This window comes from Podarcis muralis, chromosome 3 (genome assembly GCF_964188315.1).
Source record: "Podarcis muralis chromosome 3, rPodMur119.hap1.1, whole genome shotgun sequence".
NCBI lineage: Eukaryota > Metazoa > Chordata > Lepidosauria > Squamata > Lacertidae > Podarcis > Podarcis muralis.
The window spans coordinates 84,987,788-85,003,202 of record NC_135657.1 but is presented as its reverse complement, the minus strand read 5'-3'; the positions used below and the strand labels follow the sequence as shown (position 1 = coordinate 85,003,202).

Sequence of the window (15,415 nt, the reverse complement as noted above, 5' to 3'; positions counted from 1 at the left end):
TTGAAATGGCCTCGCCTCTTTCATACATATCCTTGCTTCAAGGCCAATATTGCAAGGCCAATATTGATTGAAAGTGGAAAGGCAATCACATCTGTCTTAATTGAAAAGGCTGTCTTGGTGTATATTACCTGGATAGTGTGACATGTGTTATAATATCAGGGCCTGTGTTATCCAAAACAGAAACAAATCTTAAGGGAGAAATGAAATGATTTCGCTTCTTCTCACAATGTATCCCCAAATGACAATATTCCACCTTTATATTTACTGGCATTATTACATTGCTAAAAGCTTGCTCTAGATTGGGGGTGGCCAACTCCCAGTTTGAGGGCCTGATTTTTCTGGACCCCCAAAACACCACTGATTTTGGCAGTGGCAAAAAAGAAAATAAATTCAAGTAGATATAGCAATGGGGTGAACAGAACCCAGCAGATTAATACTAATTTGGTTAGCACAGAAGGGGTGATAACCCTCTTCCTCAGCTGAACTGCACAGATCAGCTAAGAAAGGAGGTCCGAATGCCTGTGTGGGTGTCCTCTGGGTGCATGCAAGCCATGTCCCCCACTGGTACACAGCCCACGAGGGTTAGCGTAGGGTGAATGCAGCCCCCGGGCCAAGAAAAAACAGCCACTCCTGCCCTAAATTAAATGGGGATGATGACATATTTGCAACCAGAGTGAGAACTCTACCTGCAGGACCTTTTGAAAACTTGTGGCCCTGCTCTCTCATTCGCAGTTCTCCATAAGGATATTGGACCCTGCAGAGCAGCTACAATAACAGGAACCCTTTCTAGAATTTCACTGAACGATGACGAAGAGGAGAAACCTGCCAACCCCGAAGGAATGAGCTACTCAACGTTGCCTGGGAATATAATTTCTAAAGTTATCATTCAGCAGTCTGGAGGCATGCATATGCCCATGAGCATGAGTGAGCTGGCCAATCAGTGTCTGAAAAAAGACAACACAGAGCTGCGGCGGACTGTGTATTTATGTACTGATGACAACCTGAGAGGTGCAGATATGGACATAGTCCACCCTCAGGACCGAATGATGGAGAGTGACTATATAGTCATGCCCAGAGGCTCAGTGAATGCACAGACATCTCTAAAGGATGACAGCAAATTGAATCTAGGCATGGAGACCTTGCCTCATGAAAGGCTATTGCACTACAAAGTTAATCCTGAGTTTAGTATGAACCCCAATGTAATGGACCAGTTCAGTATGAATTTAGATCAACATCTCCCTACCCAGGAACACATGCAGAACTTGCCTTTTGAACCTCGCACAGCAGTAAAGAATTTCATGGCTTCAGAGATGGATGATAGCACAGGACTAGCAAGAAGTGAAACCGGATCAACCATATCAATGAGTTCTCTGGAGGTCAGTCATATAAAAACTTAAGTGTATTCATCGTGCTGTTCTAGGTGTGTTGGATGTAGGTAGCTGTGGGTCTCTGACCCCCTTCACATACACAGCAATAGCAGCAGCAGCATGGAAGTTACTTCCCCATGGTACAATCATATAGTAGTGAGGAGTACTGGTGAATATCAAAGTTCCATTAGTACAGGCTTCCTCAACCTCGGCCCTCCAGATGTTTTGAGACTACAGTTCCCATCATCCCTGACCACTGGTCCTGCTAGCTGGGGATCATGGGAGTTGTAGGCCAAAAATAACAGGAGGGCTGAGGTTGAGGAAGCCTGCATTAGTAGTACTGATCATTCACTAATTCAGTGAGAAAGACTGACACGATCATGCACACCTACATGGGTTACTGATTATACACATTCATGGATAATAAATTTGGCAGTGGCTACAAGTTATAATGACGGTATGCTATCCTCCAGTTCAGAGGCACTGTGTTTCTCAGTTACCAGTTGGTAACAACTTGGGTGAGGGGCTATTGCACTCATGTCCTGTTTGTGGACCACCCTGACCTCTGTGAGAAAGAGAATACTGGAATGATGAGCCTTTGGTCTCCTCCAGGAGCCCCCTCTTGCTCTTATGATTTGATTCTCTAGAGAGCAGTGACATCAGCTTGCACCATGAGGCAGTGGCTTCCATACTGTTATATGTGTGTTTGTGTATAGAGGACTTGAATAGTTGAATGGTGTGGTTCGGGGTGCAATGAATATTCCATTTGTTTGTTTTCTTAACATTTATATTCCACCTTTCTTCCATCATGGAAGAAAGTGTGGTATACATGAGGTTCCCAGGCAGGCTCCCATCCAGACCAGACCCAGACATCCTTAGCAAGGTGGTGGCCTCACTTGCCTTCAAACCATACCCTGGGGTGCATTTTCACCAGCCATACATCACCATGTCTGTGCTGTGCTAATGTCACAATATTGAAAATGAGCAGGACTAGCTAGCCTCGTGTCTGCTTAGACATGCAAAGGAAGGTAGGGCGTGTATGATCCTCAGTGATAGGGTAGATCCAAAGGCAGGGACAGCGGGTGTTCCCAAGCCACAAGAGAGCTTTGACCAAGTAGGACTTTGGAAGGAAGAGAAGTAGAAGAAGGCACCAGGCTTGGGAAGAGTGGTTCTAGGTCCAAGTTGGGAAGTATGCCTATGTGATGGCTCTCAGAAAATGTACTTAGTTCAGAGTTACAAAACTATCCAGTGCTGAAGCCCCAACCTATTTAATAAAACTCTTCTTCCTGCTCCCCCAATGTAACCAAAGTACACTTTTCAGCTGCTTTTGCAGGGGTGAGCAGGAACTTTGGCACAGTGTTCCTGGGTTTTACCATTGCTTTTTATCTTAAAAACATAATGGGATGGTTGAGTGCGGTGTGTTCTCCAGAACTTTGCCAGCCTAGCAACTATAAACAGACAAGGTAGAAGTTGAGAGATGAACTGGAGGCTCTCTGGAGACAGAACTCTTTCCCTGCCTGCTGTTTCTCTACTCCACAAAGGAAGGGTTTTAAAAATGCATTTGAAGGGCACACATGTATTTCAAGCGTCCGCTTTGGAGTGATTTGTAATGCAGAAATGGGGATGTTGGAAGGGTTATGGCACTGCTTTATCCCTCCCCTGCTTCTCAAAAAACACATTCAAAACCATTTTTCTTAGTCCCCATCAGGACTCCAACTTACCCATTTTAGCAAAATGTGTAGTTAGCCACTTCCTTGGTTTTAATGCATCATAATGGGCTGTGCTAACTGGAATCCTGCAGCTGTTTATATCTCTTTTATGAGAGAAGGGCCGTGATGTTGGATGGGTAGAGATTTTCTGTTGAAAGGTTTGGGCAAGTACTAAGACTCAGGGCATGACATTAGGGGTGGGGGGGGGGTAGATGTATCACAAGACAAGACCTTTGTGACAGACCAGGAGGGAGAGTGATGTTGGATGTTCCTTGAGAGAAAAAAGAAGCTGGATTGCCTATAAGTGGGCTTCTTAACCACATGTGTTTTTGGCATCATTGTCATTTTCAATTATTATTATTACTACTACTTTCAAGAGGAACGGGTAGTTCTTTCTATTTTATGGGGGGGGGGAGTTTACTGCCAAATTCTTCTAACTAATTAAATGGCAGATTTTGGGATCTACTTTCACACTGGAATATCTGCGATACATGCAAAATTTATTATGGTTTATATTTATTAATCTAAAATATTTGGATACAACAGCTTAAGAAAACAATACAGTGGTACCTTGGTTCTCAAACTTAATCCGTTCCGGAAGTCCGTTCCAAAACCAAAGTGTTCCCAAACCAAGGCGCACTTTCCCATAGAAAGCAATGCAAAATGGATTAATCCATTCCAGACTTTTAAAAACAACCCCTAAAACAGCAATTTAACATGAATTTTACGACGAGACCATAAAATGAAAGCAATAAACAATGTACTGCAGTCAATCAATCAATCAGTAGCTGAACTGGGTTCCACACAGTCACAAAAACAAAAAACACAAAATAAATAGCAAAAACAGACAGACTTAAGCGTAACACTCAAATTGGAAGTGTGGCAATCAAAACGGAGCACGTTTGGCTTCCGAAAAAATTTCACAAACCAGAACACTTACTTCCATGTTTGCAGTGTTTGGGTTCCAAGTTGTTTGAATACTAAGGCATTTGAGAACCAAGGTACCACCGTATATCAAAGCAAGGTAAAATAACAGGGCATCACAATACACAAACACACTAGCAAAACACAAACAGTAATAAGCAGGAGCCAGATAATCTCATGGACTGCTATGTCAATAGCCCACAAAAGTCTGAGTGAATAAATGAACTTTCATAAGGTAGCCAAACGTCAAAATAGTTAATATCTGCCTTTTTCAAGAGATGGCAGAGAGAAAAGGTTTCACACACTGAATGCTACAATGGAATAGACTTCCCCCTGGTTTCCACTAAATGTACTTTGGCAGGTTGTGGCACAACTAATAATAATAATAAATTTTATTTATATCCCGCCCTCCCCAGCCGAAGCCGGGCTCAGGGCATCTAACAACTAGAAAGGACTCATTGCAAGATCTTAATAGATGGGCAGGTCTATATGGTTGAAGGCATTCCTTCAGATAAGCAGGTCCCAAGCTGTTCAGAGCTCTAAAGTTAAACCGCAAAACCATAAACCTGGCCAATGCAGGGCTTGCATCACCACACCTGATTGACTTGTAACAAAGAAATGGAGCTGGGTGTCATTTGCATATTGAAAACCACTCAGAAAACTCAGTTGGATGGCTACCTGAGAATTTGGCCGATATCACTTCATTGCAATAATAATTGTTTATTTTTACACTTATATCCCACCTTTCCTCCAGAACAACCCTGAGAGTAGGTAAGGCTGAAAGAATGGTGACTAGCCCAAAATCACATAATAAGTTTCAAGGCTACATGAGGACTTGAACCCTGGTCACCAAGTCTTAGTCCATCTCTCCAACCACTACACCATAGTGGCTGTCAAAGCCATGTCGTCATATAATCTATGTGGCTATAGATTGGTCTGTCATATTTATGGAATTGTCCCTCTCCAGTACAGGTGTCAGAGACAGAAAGGAATTCCCTTCCATTAAGCAGAAGCTACCATTGAACATGCCATTGAGCAGATGACAGGAAGATGTGTTCCCCAATGTTCAGTCTAATCATAACCTCTGCTATCATGATAGCTTTCTGCATAATTTACATTGCCATTTTATCATTACTTCCATGTAATTAATTAGTCATGTCAGTAAAGGGCACTTGTGTGATTTGTGGCCTCTGCTCATCAATTTTAAAATCTAAAAATGCAATACCAAAGATTGTTGGATGCATAATAAAAGAGAGGAAAGATTGCCAAGGTAATTAAGGGAATTGTTTAACTAGGAAATTACTTACCAAACTACCATAATACAAATAGTCCTTCTAGCTCCCATTTCCAGTGGGGACTCTGATCAACTTCATACTTTTCTGGGTGTAGCTTAACCTCAGAATATTTTTTCACTCTAACAGGCAGAACACTGATAATGATGGAGCAATCAAATATTACTTTCCAACAGAAATTTGGTGGGTTGTTAGTGGCTCCTCTTTGATCTTGTATTTTTACTGCTAGCATCAAATGGACCTTGCAGAATTGCAACTATTGCAGTACATATAGGCCCATTGCTGTAACTGTACTCACATGCTGAAGGAAAGGAACACTTATATGAGTCATTTGAAACTAATATCCATCCTTTTCTGGGAAATCACTGGGTTGAATCCAAAGAACCTTTGGCAAAAGGAAAATAGGCATTAGTGCTGTTCTGGAATCACTGGTGGAAGAGTTTGCTCAGTCCTATAATAAGTAGGTCCTTTAACAATTCTTATCCTTTTGCAAAAGCTCAAGCAGTGCTCCAGTGCAAGGTGTAAAATAGCATTTCTATGAGTTTTACAGTTGATATATGCAAAGGGGGGAGCCAATGTTAGTCATACTCAGAGCAGACCATGTGAAATCAATAGACAAGTTACTAGAACATTTTGATTTAAGTGAGTCTACTCTATTATTTAAAGGTAAAGGTAAAGGTACCCCTGCCCGTACGGGCCAGTCTTGACAGACTCTAGGGTTGTGCGCCCATCTCACTCAAGAGGCCGGGGGCCAGCGCTGTCCGGAGACACTTCCGGGTCACGTGGCCAGCGTGACAAGCTGCATCTGGCAAGCCAGCGCAGCACATGGAAACGCCGTTTACCTTCCCGCCAGTAAGCGGTCCCTATTTATCTACTTGCACTTTGACGTGCTTTCGAACTGCTAGGTTGGCAGGCGCTGGGACCGAGCAACAGGAGCGCACCCCGCCACAGGGATTCGAACCGCCGACCTTTCGATCGGCAAGCCCTAGGCGCTGAGGCTTTTACCCACAGCGCCACCCGCGTCCCTCACTCTATTATTTACTCTATTTTTATTTCACCCTGCCTTCCAAAGGAGCCAAATACATCAATCATACATATAAAACTTTAAAAAAACTATTAAAAACACATTTTTTTTAAAGTATGACTAACATTGGATCATACTTCAGTAGTGGTTGGGTTGTGTCATCTTCTCGGGGGGCATGCCAGTCAGGAAGCTAGACAAAACATTGCTGTCTCTATTAAAGAAGACTAGAACAATAACCTGAAACTCCTGATGCCACTCAGAGTGCCATCTAGTATCTAAACTAGAGAAAGCGCCTGTTGCCTATGGCCAATGGCCCACCTAGTCCAGCATCCTGTTCTCCGGCCAGACACCTGCAAGCAGGACCTGAGCACAAGAGCACTCTCCCCTCCTGTGGTTTCCAACAACTGGTATTCAGAAGCTTTGCTGTCTTCAACTGTGGAGGCAGAGCATAGCCATCATGGCTGGTAGCCTTTGATAGCCCTCTCCTGCATGAATCTTTCCAGCTACTCATCTCTAAATCTTAAAGCCTTCTGGGTAGTTTGATTTGAATAGTACCATCACTGTCAGTCTTAAAAGATAGCTTTGGCAGAACCTCAGTCGATGAACTTGTTTTTTAGGTCCCAATTGTGCATCTTGCTGATCGTACCTTGTCAGGAATAAGATGGAGCTATAGTCAGTTTCTGTTACGTATTCTGCGTTCAGTTTCAACAGAATATGATCTGCGTGTTTCCTTTCCCACCACCCCATATAGTAGCTACAGCCTGCCTTGTCTTTTCTCCATTAAATTTCGTATGAACTCTTTCACCTGACTTTAAGATTATGTACACATTAGTAGTTTAAGAGGCAGCAAGCTAACTGTTGTACACACCAGAGGAGGGGTAGAGATGTCTCCACCCAATGTGCATTATCTGTTTGGTTTCCCCCGTCCTTGAAGCCCACACCTACTCCTGTTCATGAAGCTGTCACCTGTCAATATACACTATCCTCTGCCCATTCACATTGGCTTTCTTAAATATATACACATCTCAGCTTAATTGCAAAGTGAATGTGGCTTACATTTTCGTTTTGTATTGAAGCCTGGTCCACAGGTCAAAAAGAAGTCACATCAAGAGCAATGATCATCACACACATTTCGCTGAACCTGGGATCAAGTCATGCGATGATGACAGCATGCAGGCATTTTGCAGTTTTATATCCAAATGTGTCTATATTTTGGGAGTAGTATACTATATTATTCTTAAGCCACAATGCACTTAAGATCTTCTTCCTTCTGCCATGCCATCACAACTGTGGTGTGTGTTAGTTTGCTTTCACAAACCTACTCTCATCCAGCCATTTCCTGTCTTGACAGACTGAAGTTGGTTCAACTTCCTTGGCTTCAAAGGAAATCTCTTGGAGTGCACTCCTTCAGTTCAAAGTGTTTGGTTTTCCTGACAAAATCATTTTGCATCCTTTTGAACTGGGTTGTGCTTTGAAAGAATACGCCCAGACAACTGTTCTCATTTAAAGGAAATTACTTTGAAAGGGAGCTGCAGCTTCCCAGGTGTCTCGATTCACAGATGAAGGGCGGGAGAGTCTGGGAGAAGGTGGAGATCTTTGCAAGCCACCTCCGAATTAAGCTCAACTCTGTCTTCTAATGATGTGGGAAAATGCAGACACACACACACAAAGGAAACAGATCTTCGCCTCTCTGTCTTTTCAGAAATGTATCAAACACAAACATCCTCAGGGAGAAGGAACAGTTCATTCTCTCAAGAAATGTGGCGTAAACAAACCCCCGAGCAAAACTGCACTATGTTAATTAAGGTTGTGCTCAAGCACACACACTTACTTGGAAGTATGTTTCATTAAATCAACAGCATTTTCAAGATGTGCTCTGTTAATGAGATATTACAATGAAAATAAAATAAGGTAGAACTTCCACATATGGAAGCCAGGGGGTGCTGAAACAGTAAGGTGGAGGAGGGGCACATCAAGTCCTTCTTGCCTGCCACACTTATTTATATCTTTATTGAATTTATATCCAACCTTTACTCCCAACGACTGCAAGGTGATACACATAGTTCTCCTCCTCCCATAGTCTCCTCACAACACTGCTGAGATCGTTTAGGCTGAGAGTGAGTAACTGGCCCAAGATTTGAATCCTGGTCTCCCAGGTCCTAGTCCAACACTCTAACCACTACACCACAGTGGTGCCTCACATGAGCTGCTGATAATACAGAGGCTTGGTTCCTTTGAGTCTTCCTGCTCAAAACAGTAAAGCAAAAGCTCTGAGAACTGGGCTTTGTACAACCAGACTCAGTGGGCCTAGTTCACAATTGACTCACACCACTCCACTATCATGCTGTTTCAGCACGCACCCATGGAAAGCCTACAGTGCCAGAATAGCACTGGGGTCATTTTACACTGCAAGAGTGAGATCTGACATCCCAGCAATAGCAGTGGAAGGGGATAAAATAAAAACTATGGCTCACATCCTGAAATATAATATATATCTTCTAGATTCTGTGTAAAAGGAGCTATCAAACAATGGCTCTTAAAAAGGAATAGTGTGAAAGCAACCTTTGTGCGAGGCCAAAATTTGATAAAGGCTGATAGTTACATGCAGCAATTCCAGATTCATTTTGCGAATGTTCAAGAACTGATTTTCTGACTCTCAACTTTCGCTGTAGCATAGACCCAAACAAAAAGCTTGAGTCATAGTTTAGAAGAGATCTGTTAAAGTAAATAGATATGTCACTCATATGTCACCCAGAACAGTTCTGAACTGATGCACCCCATATATATTTCTGATATATAGTAACTCGATATAATAAATCTGCTCAGTCTGTTTCAGCACTCAAGTGATTCTAACTCCATGTGTAATATTTTTATTCATACAAAATCATTCTTCTATGACTAGCCCATAATAGTGACTAATAGCCTGCAAACCTTATATCCAGCCCTTATAGCCTGACTTCTGCAGTAGAGAGATCCTCATAAAAGGATATTTAAGTTTGGGTGGGGGTGGAGAGGGGGAGAAACAAGCAAGTCGTTTTTTCAACTGCACTTTAAAAATATCTAAAACAAGCAAAAAAAGGGGGTTCACTTTTTGCATTTAATTTTGCAGAGAGAAAAGGAAATCTTGTCCTGGGCTGGGATCTTGGATATCAAGTTTAATCTGAGAGTGAATTATAAATCACCGATAATAGGGATTTATATTAATGGAAACATGGGTACAAGCTTCACCATAATATTATATCTCTTGTTTCAATTATAGCCTGCACTGCATAATGTATCTTGAGTGATATCTTATGTAATTAATCAGGTGGCCGATTATAATAAGGAATACAGCAGGCATTCACCCTGTCTCACCGAAGGAGAGGGTTTGCATTAGTCATTGGGTGGGAGCCGTTCCCTCCTTGCTGCCAGCAGCTTAGTGCAGGTTGCTGCATGAAAATTATCCTTCAGCGCTATTCTATTTTTGTCCTCCAGTGAGCAGAGTTCAAAGTTGTTCTGGAATTATACAGCGAAAGCTCTACATGGTTAGTTCAAAGCTAAATTGACTTAAAATGAATTATTGCTGCAGTCTTCCTCTCCCTGGGTTTTTTACTCTCTCTCTCTCTTTCTTTCTTATGCTTTCCGTTGTAGGATGAGGCTTTGTACCTATAATGTGGATTTCATCACTGTCATATAACCATGGAAATAAGCGAGATGGAAAAGGTGCCACTGGGTCATCATTTCCTGTCAATGCAGGAGTGTGAATAGATTACATTCGCCCCCTCTCAAACCTCTTGCCCAATGCAGTCCCCATATTAATTTGTTCTACAGTCAAAGTAACTAATGGGAAAATTTTGCTCTGGCATTCAACCTAGATACACTTTTCTTCATTTCGGCCCATTGTTCTTAATGAACAGCTTCTCAAGCAACAACCACCCTAATATATGCCTAATTAATTGGTATTTATTTACTTCTAATACCTCCCCCAGACTCAGAACAGTAGCTTATCCAACCTGGATGGCTTTTAAACTTACTTTTACCTGTTGTAAAAAAAAACTTTTTTATTTGTTTGTTTGTTCGTTGGGTATTATCTTGCCATTCAGCCTTTCACAAAACCCCCAGCTCTCACCTTTACTTTTTGACAGGGCTGGGGAACCTGTGAACTTTCGGATGTTGCTGAACTACAACTCCCATCATCCCTACCCATTGGCCACACCGGAGTCCAGCAAGCTTTAGAGATCCACAAGTTTCCCATCCCTCCCTTTGGAGATTACTCAGTATGCATTACTGCCACAGACTTATTCAGTCACCAGGTTTTGTTGGGGGAGGGGCAATGATCTCATCAACTATAATATGGGACATGAACCACCTATGTTTAGGTCCTGTGTTGATTCCAGGGAGAGAGTAATAATAAATGAATGAATAAGTAATTGAGGTCAGAGGGATTTAAATGTACTTGGCTATAATTGGGTTTTGCTCATCGTTATTTGTCAAAGGGCACTTACTAGAAGACAATTTTGTATATGGTGATTGATCTCCATGTACGAAAAAAGCACATAGCAGGAAAGTATAATGTAGTATGTAGGGATGCATGGTTCAGGTTGCATTTAAAGGTAAACCTACTTAATTTGCAATTTCCAAAACAATGCACCTACCCAAACAGCAATCCTTCAATATTTGGCCTTCTCTAAATTTTGTAGTGCCAGGTAATATGAATACAAATGCATATACCAACATAATGTGTGCATTATATTAGGGGGAATTGCTTTGCAAAAAAAGTATGTATATTAGGAGAAATCTGAGTTAAAATGCTGATAATACTTTATGAGAACTTTTTTTAAATTCACAAACTAGTGTGGAAATGTGGAGAACAGAACGTTAAAATGGGAAAAATGAGAAACTCAGAGAAACAAACATTGACAAATTCACCCAACCATTGCTGTCACAAAGAGCTGTCCAGTCAGATTATTTATCAAGTACAGCAAAAAAAACGAAACAATAGGAAACACTCTTGGGTACATTTCAATCCTTACAGTACACAGAACATTTTTTAGTATGTGAAGCAGCCCTAAGTCTATGTGCAGTTTCTCTCTTTGCTAATTGATATAACATTTTAGCCTGCTATTTTAATACATGACACTTACTTTTTAAGCTTGTCCGATTGCTTACTAGAACAATGGGTGGTTGTGAACAAGGTCAATGGAAAGTGTCAGCTTCGCTGTGCTACAGTCCAAGACCATTACGTACTGCGAAAACGATGGCATTCACAAACAATAGGTTATGAGTTGCACAGTTTATGCAAGATCCATTTCCTTTAGAAACATAAGTTGCCAGAAAGTATTTTAAGCGCATCGGCGCACAATTTGAAAAGAGGTGCCAGACTCTTGAAGTGACAGATTGCCACCCCACCACCCCATACGCACATTTCACAAGTGACATTACGCAGAGTATATCAGAAATAGTGCAAAAAGGTTGGCTCCAACATCTCCCTGCATTGACCTGTTTGTCATTTGTTTCTTCCATTACAATAGATATCTTACTTTCTGACATCTATTGTTCTTCCAGCACAATAGATATCTTACTTTCTTGGGAAAGTAGCATAACATCATAATAACATCAGATCATCATCATGATACCACATAACTTGTAGGAAGTAGTTCAGCATGTTAAAGTATTTCATATGCAATTGCTCTATAAAGTTATTTGCTTTTTTAAAAAATGAAGCCTTGACTCTGGCACTGGAAAACAGCTGAATGCTATCACAGTCGTCGTTTCCTGGGACACTGTTTGGAAAAGAAATGGCTACCCCAATGGGCTTCCCATGGGGACAGCCATTTAGTTCTCTGTCCAATGACCCTATCAGTAAAACTGATGAAATGCCATCATTCTCCGCTGTATCCCAGGGCAGACGTGAGGCTTCAATTTGTGCAGAGCTTTCAGCTTTTTGATTGAGTAAAAAAGACCACCCCCCTAGCAGCCTGGCCATCTATAGTAAGATATACCCTACCTTTCATCTAAAAAGAATTGGACACACTCTATTTATTTTGAACTGAGTACTATGGAGTGAAATGGGTAATTATTAATTGAAGGAAATTTGATTTTGAACTGGATCCATCTGCGTGGGTGCTCCGCTAACTACTTGGGTTTGAGGTAATCTGGAGGAGGGCTACAAATTGATTTATGAATTTATTTGAAGTAGACATTGTTATTACTGTTTTGATTTATGACCCACACTTCATGCTAATGTCCCAAGGCAGGTCACACCAATGTAAAATGCAATACTGAAAACAAATTGCAACCAAAAGTATAGGGTGAGTCCTAAGAAATATACATCTCAAGTGTCAAAGGGCAGGGTAAAGAGGAGCACCTTCAGGATATCATGAAAATATAAGTTTCTCAACTTTACCAGAAGCCTTAAACAGACCCGTTAAGCAGGTGTTGTGTGGGCACTCAAGACTAATTGCCCAGTTATGTACTTACATACACAATGCCGCTGTATTTGTGTCACTCATTAGCAGAGAAACGGGGAGAGTGCAAAATGGATTCTAACCACTTCGTTTTTCATTTCCTGAAGTGCCGACTTCAGCAGACCACATCCATCCATTTTTTAATAACAGCTATCAAGCCAATGAGCAAAAACAAATTTACTGTCACCTGATGGTTTTCAAATGACAATTTTAACGACCTAATTACTTGTCGAATCATCTATTTTCTCTCTGTGGTCATAGAGGCAGATCTGCTGTATCTGACATTCTGATTTAAGAGGATATCCTAACCCCTATAAAATTACTGTTTTGTAAAACCACGTTTAAGGTTTCTTGTTTAAACCTTTGGCTTTTTATTTTTGTACTGTAAGTGTTCTAAGCAATATTTAAACAGCCTCTTTAGTTACTGGGGGGGGAAGAAACCTAATCATCTCTTTTCTATCATGAGGGCTGCAATCCTATACCCACTTTCCTGGGAATAAGCCCTACTGAACTCTGTGAACATTCTCTGCACATTCACTTAAAAGTAAACCCAAATGAAGTGGCTCACCTGTGTAAACAGGCATAAGGTCAGTCTGTAAACTCTTAACTTTCTGGTTGCAAAATCAGTAGAAAATATAGCAGCACCTTAATTCTCTTTAAATTGCCTTCACTGAAATCAGTGGGGTTGCAAAAATGAAAGCATTGTTCGCAGTTGCCTTCTAACTGTCCCATTTCAGTTGGGATAGCCATGCCTTTCAGAGACTGTAGTGATCCCACTTTTCAAAAAGCAACTTTTTATTCTCCCCCCCTCCTGGCGCCTCCCGGCGCCTTTGGTATAAACTGAAGCAAAGAGTTATCACCACACTTAAATGGCCCTTTAGACAGTACATGCCTTTTAGTTACAGTGATATAGAGCCAGATCTACCATTGGGCAAAGGGAGGCAATTGCCTTTGGTAGCAGATGCTGGTTGTTCTTCCTTAGACCACCACCCACCTCCATTTCCCTCTGTTGCAGGGTAGAAACATATAACCTACATGGCATGTTATCTAGTGTAAGATGGGATTAGTGTCCTGTAACTAACATAAATGACATGTAGTGAATATATATGTGTGTGTGTGTGTGTGTGTGTGTGTGTGTGTGTGTGTGTGCATCTGGAAGCAGATGGTTGCCTGCCCTTCTAGTGCCTGACACATTTAAATCTGGATTGTTTTGGGCCCACCATTGTCTACCAGAACACATCATTTTCTTGCCAGGCTCTACTCAAAACCCCACCCACCCACACAGAGGAATGTGCCTCCCCATTCCAGGAGTAGTTGCTTGGTGGTAGACCTCACTATGGATAATCTCAGTTGCCGTATTTGGGGCCAGGGAGGACTAATTGCATAGCAGTTCCTCATAGCAGTTGCCACAACTTTGATGGGTTAGACATTGGGTAAAGCCTTACTCATGTTCAGAGGAGAGGTTGTTAGCCTCTGTCTTCTGCTCCGAGGAAACGGAGTATCCTGTTAAGCAGATCCAGGAGGAGGTGCTTCTGTCCAGAAGCCCAGGAGGGGGCTACAGCCATAGTACTCCCCAAGTAGACACATAGGTCCTCCTCATCCCTGCATCGACGGCCATAAAACATCCAGCAAGTGGGCTGGCTGATATAGGATACACCCAATACCTAGGTCAAATCCCCTTACTTCTGTAATCAATAAAGTTGTGGCCTTATTTGATCCAAATGAATGTTGTCATGTGTGGTTCAATAATCTCAAGTGAAGCAGCAGTTTCACAGCGCTTTGGCACACAAGAAGATCATTAAGCTCATGGCAGATAGCTGGTGGCATCCTCAAATATTCTTAGCTTTTTTAAAAAAAACAACCAAACAACCAGCAAGTTTTTTTATCATTTACAAAACCCAGTTTAAGGAGGATCTCAGTTTTCACTTCTGTAGGTAACCAGTTACTATTGCAAACTTTGGAGCGGTAGTTGTACAGAAGGATGGTGATTTAAAACAAAAACTGCAAGTTCACATGATGAGCTAGTGAAATCTGCTTGAAGATGAAACTGAAAAATATTTCATAAGGTGAATCTCTGTTGTCATGTTAATATTCAGTTAAGAAATGTGTGCCGTTTCTTAATGTGAAAACTTCAAATTAATATGCACTTGTGTTTTTTTGTTTTGTTTCCCTCACTCAATCCTTAATAGAGAAGAAAATCACGCTATTCTGACCTCGACTTTGAAGTAAGTTTTCTTGCATTATTTCAGCTGTATTTGATTTAAAGCAATGTGAATGTGAAGTGTTTATCTTAATAAATATTTTGACAGCTTTTATAGAGACAGCTTTTGCTAAACTTCATTTTTTGAAAGCTATGCTAGAGTTGTCTTTTCAATGTATCATAAATCTTCACTTTTTAAAGTATTTCCAAAGCTCCACTTTCACAGTCCATTTGAACTTGGATGAATGGAACTTCCCCCCCTATTTTAAATATCTATACAATATTCTGTGACTCCCTCCCTTCTTGAGGATTATGGCTTTCCCTGTGAGAGAAGAGGACTAGAGCTTATTTACATATGTTGATCTATTTAAACGCTTTGCACAGCGAGAGCCTCATTGCTGAATTTTGAGATTGAGCTGGATAAAAGAAACTCTAGCTAGCAGTCAGGGCAAC

At 41.4% G+C, this 15,415-nt stretch overlaps 1 protein-coding gene across 5 annotated transcripts in view; it reads left to right on the top strand.

The window, feature by feature from the left end:
* ADGRB3 (adhesion G protein-coupled receptor B3) overlaps positions 1-15,415 on the top strand; it is a 445,105-nt gene that overhangs the window by 418,995 nt on the left and 10,695 nt on the right. For 4 of the 5 annotated variants that reach the window (XM_028722675.2, XM_028722676.2, XM_028722674.2 and 1 more), the window contains 3 exons: positions 733-1,376; positions 10,441-10,572; positions 14,952-14,987. In XM_028722675.2, coding sequence (XP_028578508.1) covers positions 733-1,376; positions 10,441-10,572; positions 14,952-14,987 — 812 coding nt within the window. The remainder of the gene's footprint in view (positions 1-732; positions 1,377-10,440; positions 10,573-14,951; positions 14,988-15,415) is intronic. The other variant, XM_028722677.2, reaches the window with a different exon arrangement.